Source organism: Echinops telfairi, unplaced genomic scaffold (assembly GCF_000313985.2).
Source record: "Echinops telfairi isolate 266 unplaced genomic scaffold, ASM31398v2 ScPeMD7_7459;HRSCAF=8497, whole genome shotgun sequence".
NCBI lineage: Eukaryota > Metazoa > Chordata > Mammalia > Afrosoricida > Tenrecidae > Echinops > Echinops telfairi.
The window spans coordinates 7,243,910-7,251,669 of NW_022111359.1; the positions used below are offsets into that span (position 1 = coordinate 7,243,910).

The following is a 7,760-nucleotide window of genomic DNA, read 5'->3' on the forward strand; positions in this document are numbered from 1 at the left end:
TCCTCAAGGCTTGGTGGGCCAGGAAGTGCTACATTCTCTCTTCCTCCCCTTTCATTTGCTCCTGTGTGCTCTGATCAGACATGTCCCTCTCCCTGAGATGCAGCTTCAGTGCTGTCCTGTGAAATAAATTCTTCGGGGGTGGGGTGGGGAGGGAGGCTTTCTTAAGGGGCATTTTGCTTATGTTAATGGCAGTAGAAGAATTTTGAAAAGGTGAGTGGCCATAGCGGGACCATCTGAAGAATGTGTTCACTGACATGACATTGTACCTGTCACGATGATTGAATTGGTCTGTTCTGTGGGTGTACAATCCCACCACAAGAACCAAACCGATCTGAAAATACTGTTTCTGTTGGTTCCTGAGGCCTTAGTGTTTGCCTCACCTTAGTTCAGCTCCGGTGGCCGCGTAGCTGGGCGTACAGTGGGCATTCAGTCAACTCTCATCAAATGAACACCTACAACTCAGAAGACCCCAGCCAAATCTTGGGTGTGATTCCCCAAATGTCTGATGGTCCCTACGTCTTTGTTTGGGCTTCTCTGGAGGAACAAAAGCAGTGATATGGGTGTGGAGGGAAAGTAAGCACGAGCAGTGAGATGGCTCACGGGTGTGAGTGTAGGGGCTGGTAAGTTTCAAATCTGTGAGCCAGGGAGCAGGCAGGAGACTCTTCTGGGGTTTGGGAGGTTGACCAATCCCAACTCTGCAGGTCCGCCCACAGGCCACGGGCTGTTACAATGCTTCCCTTTCAGGGACCAGAGGTCAGGTGGGGAGATAGTGCAAGACGGAGAGTGTGCTTTGCCCCAGCATTTGTTTATATGTCAGAGGCAGCCCGCCCCATCTCCCTTTCTTAGCACCTCCCCGTTCAACCGATTGGCTGCTTGTATCAGATCACATCATGGAAAGTGCTTCTATCCCGTTACGTCATGCAACCCGTCCAGTGTCTTTCAAATCGCTGAGAATCAAAGCCTAGCAGACACGACACATCCTACCAATAGTCAGCCATTGTCCACCTTCACTGCTGCTTCCACAGAACATACCTTGTGGTCTAGGCAATGTTGGACCCAGTTCCCCTAGTGCGTGATCCAAAGAGGAGGTGGGTGGTGGGGATACAGAAAAGAATTTCAAATTCTCATGGAGCCCAGACTTCCTGGATCCACACAGCCTGGAAGAACCCCTTGAAATGGTAGTCCCGAGATCAATCTGCCAACCTGAAACCCAAAGTATCTCCTGCAGTCTTCTCAAAACCTAAAACATACTGTAGCTTAACTAGTAAGAGCGTCTTCCCTGCCTTGCACTTGTTTAAGATCTATTTGTATGGGATCAAACTGATGTCAGCAACGTGAACAAGTACAGCGGCAACCTCTGGGCCAGTGAATTTGTGCTGACGGGGAAGGGACAACTAGAAAAAAGAAGGCTAGTGGGGTCACGTAGCTAGAAGACTGGTACCAGTGTCACGGAATTGCTCACGTCGAAATGGCTAAATTGGCGTGAGTTCTGCTCAACAACGTAAGTAAAACAATTTTGGAAAGATGCCAGAGGATGGCAATAGATGGGCCCAAGGGATGGGGGCTGTGCCAACCTCTCTCCTTGGTGCATCTTGGCAGGTACGCTGGCCCCATGGAGCGCGCCGAAGCAGAGAGCCTCCTCACCAACCGCTCCGATGGAACCTTCTTGGTGCGGCAGCGGGTGAAGGACGCCGCAGAATTTGCCATCAGCATTAAGTAACTTCCCCCTCCCTGAACCCTCTTCCCTTATGAATCCTGGACCCCGCAGGGGGAGAAGGCGGAAGTGCAACCTACGCCTTGATCCTAGTGGCTGTCACCTCGGTTGAGCTCTTGCGGGGCCTGGGTGATCTCACCTTCTTTAGATCTTTGGATCGGTCCAACAAACCCAAGAGCAAGAGATACGGCTTTAAAGGAGGCTCAGCGAGGCTTGTAGCATCCTCTAGGAAGAGGCAGAAACAATGTGAACCCAAATCTCACCCACGCTGGCTCCCAGGCCCTGCCCATCGGGAGCTGATTCTTGCCCAGAGTGAACTGTATTTCGGTGGGCTTGTTGATTGCGTTTTGTGATCTGAAGGGGGCGTCTTCACCCTTGGGAGTCTTAGGTGACTCGGGTCTCCAGAGTCATCTTGTGTTTGCTTCTGCTGAGCTCGCCATGCCCACCCATGTTTAAGATTTCTCCCTTTTGCTTCCCAGGCGACACAGGTGGTTTATGCTCAAACCACAAACCTATGGGCAAGTCTGAGAGGGTGGATTCTCAAGGGTGGTTTCTTCTGTTTATTATTATTATTACTTTCCCTAGCACATTCCTTTTCCTTGGGGTGTAATTATTTCACAATCCAGCCCTATAGGGTATGGGCAGGTCTCAGTACCTAATCTTTAACATATATGATCCCAGTATTGTACGTTTCCACGTGATCATCAAAACAGAAACTCCTTGGTTACCAAGATTGGGAGACCCTTTAGGGGTTGCCTGAGCATCAAGTCATGCCTATTGGTTGGATTTTAAGTTTCGTCATCATTTTTGGCCTCTGGGGATTTCCCCCCACCCCTCCTTTTTTTTGGGGAGAGCTCAGCATTTTGTGGGGTTTTGTAACAGAGAATTTATTATTATTATTATTCAGTCCACCATAGTGGCGTGAGGAGGTGTCTTCTTCTAAAACCTTTCTAGTCGGTGGTCTGCCATATTGAGGGGTGTGGAGATCTCTTCCTGTCTGTTGTAGAACCAAAGAACCAAGGGAAAGAATTGTGGGAGTTAGGGAAGAAAATCCCTGTGGTACCGAGGATGGAATGAAGGTCTAGAAGAGAGAGGGACTCCTGTTGCGATAGCAGGTAGGGGACATCAGGTTTTGGTGTCCCAGAAGCAACTAAGATGGCTTCTGACACAGCTAGTGGTGTGGTCTGGGACTGAGACTTGGCAGGAAATGGGCCCAGGGTCCAAGACTCAAACCCAGTGACTCCATGGCCCTCTCCTTCCGTTTTCAGGTTTAATGTTGAGGTCAAGCACATTAAAATCATGACATCCGAGGGATTGTATAGGATCACAGAGAAGAAGGCTTTCCGGGGGCTTATGGTAAGTTTTACCCTCCCCGCTTTGACACCAAGCACCCAGGGTGCAGGCATGGTCGTCCCTGAATCATCAGCTTGGGGACAGCATTCTCATGCTCAGAAAGGTCCCTTTGAGGGCACTACTGAGTGGTTGACCTTCAACACTTTCCTTTAATGACCAAGAACATCAGCAATTACAAAAAATAACCGAACCCCAAACGCCCTGTTAGCGAGTTGATTCTGATTTATAGTGACCCAGTAGGACAGGGTTAAAACTGCTCAGGTGAGATTCCGAGACTGTAGCTCTGGATGGGAATTTCTTTTTTGTGTGGGGGTCAGGGGGTGTCTTTCATCGTATTGCTATTTTCAGAGTCTAGCTCAATGGTTCTCAACCCGTGGGTTGTGACCCCTTTGGGGGTGGAATGACCCTTTCACAGGGTCACCGAATACCATCAGACAACACATAAATATTTCACAATATATAATTATATATTGTTTTGTGATTAACCACCATCATTTTGAATGATGTTCAATTTGTAACAATGAAAATATATCCTGCATACCAGATATTTAGATGATGATGCATGACAGTAGGAAAATGACAGTGATGAAGTAGCAACAAGAATAATTGTATGGTTGGGGGTCACCGCAACATGAGGAACTGTATGAAAGGGTTGTGGCCTTAGGAAGGTTGAGAACCACTGCTGTAGCACCTCAAAACAAGACATTTTGCAAAATCCTCTTCAGTTTTGACTTACTTGATTGTTCACTCACTCTTAGAATAACCTTTCACATTTGTGGAAGAAATATGCCCAGGTGCTTCCAATCTGGGATTCGAACTCAGATCAGTCTGATGATGGAGATGAACTCTTAGTCTCCATGCTGGTCTTTCTTCCCTGGGGTTGAGCCCAGCAACTGCCTCTTCGGCTTTGATGTCTCTGTGCATGCATTTCTCCACCTCTAACCCGGGAGAGTCAGAATACATCCACCTGTGTGTCAGAATGACGGGAGTGGAGGTGGGGTTGCCGGGCTGCATGGTGTACATTGGCCGTCGCTGTTGTGGTTGTGAGTTGTTGCTGAGTCAGCCTCTGGCTCATGGTGACCTCAGCACACACTGGAAGGAGATGCTGCCTGGCTCTGCACCATCTCCTGGACCTAGCTGCTGTGATCCAGTGGAATTTCTATTGGCCGATTTCTGGAAGCAGATCGCCAGGCCTTTCTTCTGAGTGTTTCAGGCTGGAAGTTCTGCTGAAACCGTTTCAGCATGCTAGCTGTATGCCAGTCTCCACCGACAGATGGGAGGTAGTTGTGAGTGAGGAGGGGTGTCTAATAAACAGCATTTGGGATGACAATTGGTTTTCAAAACAGGACACTTGACACCCACCAGGGAGTTCATTTTTGGTGATCTGGTCTTGCAGCACATTGGTTATTTGGAAAATGTATCATGAATCGAATAGACTCTTAAGAGGACCAAGGAGTCCTGGTGGCACAGTGGTTATGTGTTGGGCTGCTATCATCAAGGTCAGCGGTTCCAAACCACCAGTTGCTCTGCTGGAGAAAGATGAGATGTTCTACTCCCATAAAGAACAGTCTGGAAAACCCAGAGGGGCAGTTCTACCCTGTCCAGTAGGGTCGCGGTGAGTCAGAATGAGCTCGATGGCCATGGCTGTCCACCCTGTGCCCTGGCCCAGGTGGGCAGGGCCACATCTGTATCCGCCATGCTGTCCCTCTTGTAGGAGCTGGTGGCGTTTTACCAGAAGAACTCCCTGAAGGATTGCTTCAAGTCGCTGGACACCACTTTACAGTTCCCCTTTAAGGAGCCCGAGATGAGAGCCATCAGCAAACCGCCAGGTAGGAGGAGGCCCAGGATGGGGGCCCGGAACTCATCCCTTCCTCATCATGGTGGGGCAAGGGTTGGGATGCCATGGATGTGTTTTTGCTAGGGGCAGTCAGAAGTCCAAGCTGGGCAACAGCAGCAACTCTGACTGACCCTTTGTTCTGGATGGATTTGTACGTTCATTTTCTTGTTGGAAGGTGGGCGGGGAGACTGACAGGAGGGACCACATTTGACAACCTCTGGCTTCCCTGTTGCCTCCGTCTGTCTTTACCTATGCTGATACCAACCATCCACGGCACTCTACTCTTACGTTGGGTTGGATAATTTGTTACAACGGCCACCAGGACTCACAGACAATACTTATGACCCACACCAACCAAACCCACTACTATCAAGTCAATTCCGACAGGTAGTGACCCTACAGGACAGGGTAGAACCTGTTCCTGTGGGTTTCTGAGGCCATAGCCCTTGATGGGAACAGAAAGGCTTGTCTTTCTCCCCAGAGCATCTGGTGGTTTTGAACGGCTGACCTTGCAGTTAGCAGCCCAACCTGGTAAGGGGGTGTTGTTAAGAAATTTGACAGATAACCACAAGTCAGGATCAGTTAACATTAAGGATACATCTATTGGTCCACAGCAGTGCCTCTCCCGAGTCTCTCTCTGGTCCTCAGCCACTTGGCCATGTGGCCCCCTGGGCTCTGCCTCCGTGGACCAGGAAGCCCGTCCATCACTCTCACAGTTTCGTAGTCTCAACACAGCTCCTCTGTACTCTTCATGGTCTCCTTGCCTCGGCCTCTGGTCTCAGCCTGGCTCCTTTGCCCTGTCCCAGGACCTCCTCACCGCAGCCTCTGGTGCTTCTGCTCTCATCTTCCACCACTTCAGACAGAGACCTCGAGCATGCGCCACATCTCCCTGTTATCCTGGGATTCCTCTGTGCTTCTGAGATGGCTCTTAGTGCAGAGAGGGATGGCTTTGATGGAGGTGTGGCTTTTGTCTTTCAGCATACTATACTCCCAAGGAAACAAAGGGTGATGCCTTAGTTGGCACCCTCTACCGAGGTGGAGACTTAATCCCCCCTTAATCCTATAATAGAGAGCTGCCTTCAAAATGTGGGTGTTTGGCTCTGTTGTCGAGAGAAACAGACCAGCGATACTCATCTATGGACGAGAAAGAACGTTATATCAGAACGTAGTTTTACATCAGGAAGGCACTCAGTCCAGTTCAGCTCCAGTCCATGGGTCCCATGCTAGCTGGGGCCCTGGTCTGACTCACATAGCTGCAGGCTGATGACGCTGAAAGGTGAAATGGGAAGCAAGAAGGTCATAGGCTGGTGGGTGCAGAGTCACGTGGATCTAAGGTTGGTGGAAGCATGACAGGGGAGCTAGCTTTAGGCATGTGTCAGCAGGCAGGGCACGGGCAGCTCTCAGGGTCAGGTGACCCATACAAGGCCACCTGTGGAAGTAGACACAAATGTTCCGGTGAAATTCCAGTGAGGGAGGCAAAGGGGCAGAGAGAAATCATCTCTGTTCCATCTTGCTCTTATACAACAGGCCACACACCCAAGGAGGTGGCATCAAGCCACCACTTGATTGACAGGTGGAACCCTGGCCCCAGCCAAGAGTGTCTAGTTGATAGAATATCTAACTACCACCATGGGATTACAACCACAGGCGTAGAGGCTAAAATTTATAATACATTGCATCAGGGATTATGGCTAGAAGGGCCTGCTGAATTGATGATATCTCTATCTCTATCTATCTTCCTATCTATATCAAGCAGTTTTAAATGAGATATTTAAAATCAATTATGGTTAAACATTAGTCTTACTGAAACAGCAATATGAAAATATAATCAGAATGCGAAGGGAAAAATACTTCTATTTTCAGCACCCAATCCAATATATGTACCTGTCTCTTTCTGTGCATTACTTATCTGTGCTTGCATGCATACAAACATCCAGTTTTAGCACAGTTTCAGAAATATCATGGCTAGGTTTTGCCCTGTACAATTTTACTTAACATTGTACCACACGATGTTTTCCATGTCTTTTGATTCTACTCTCTTACTTCCCAAAATCCCTCACTTTTTCTATGGTCCCAGGGTTGTTTAATGAGTTTGGGCTTGGCAGTTATTCTAAAGGTTGCCAGTCTGAACCCATCCATTTGCGTTATAGCTTCTGTAAAGGTTTCAGCGACAACCTCCTCACACAGCTTGAGCACAGTTGCACTCTATAACACATGGGCTTATCATTGGAATCAGAATCTACTCAATAGTAGTGAGTGTGGTTTTATTAACGGCCTAGAATGTCTCCATCAAAAGATTTCTTCATTACTTTTCATATAAATATGTAAAACCATTTAACAATTACTTAAGAAATATCCGAACTTCAAACTCACAGTCATCGAGGTGATGCTGACTCATAGCGACCGTATAGGACAGGGTAGAACTGCGCCTGTGGATTTTCAAGACTAACGCTTTATAGGAGTAGAAAGCCTTGTTTTCTCCCATGGAGCACCTGGTGGTTTCAAACTGCAGACCTTGTGGGTCACAGCCCACTGCATAACCAGTATGCCACAAGGATCCCAATAATTAATAAATGGCTTTATTTTATTTTTTACCATTGGCTTTAGTTTTTCTAAATTTGGATGATGACTTGCCACAGTTGTGTGCCCTGGGAACACAGAGGCCCCCCCTCCCGCCCCTGTGCACAAAGAAGTTGTGAGGGACTCTTCATCCTGGAGTTACCCATCTGAGAACACTGTCCCCAGAGGCTGTAGAGAGTACAGTGAACCCTCGTTTATCGCGGTTAATCGGTTCTAGACCCTACCGTGATAAATGAAATTCCGCGAAGTAGGATTCCTTATTTGTAAATCAAATAT

General features: G+C 48.3%; 1 protein-coding gene across 1 annotated transcript in view; it reads left to right on the plus strand.

Moving 5' to 3' along the window:
• VAV1 (vav guanine nucleotide exchange factor 1) overlaps positions 1 to 7,760 on the plus strand; it is a 98,455-nt gene that overhangs the window by 83,050 nt on the left and 7,645 nt on the right. The window contains exons 23-25 of the mRNA XM_013007647.1: positions 1,600 to 1,716; positions 2,983 to 3,070; positions 4,782 to 4,896. Coding sequence (XP_012863101.1) covers positions 1,600 to 1,716; positions 2,983 to 3,070; positions 4,782 to 4,896 — 320 coding nt within the window. The remainder of the gene's footprint in view (positions 1 to 1,599; positions 1,717 to 2,982; positions 3,071 to 4,781; positions 4,897 to 7,760) is intronic.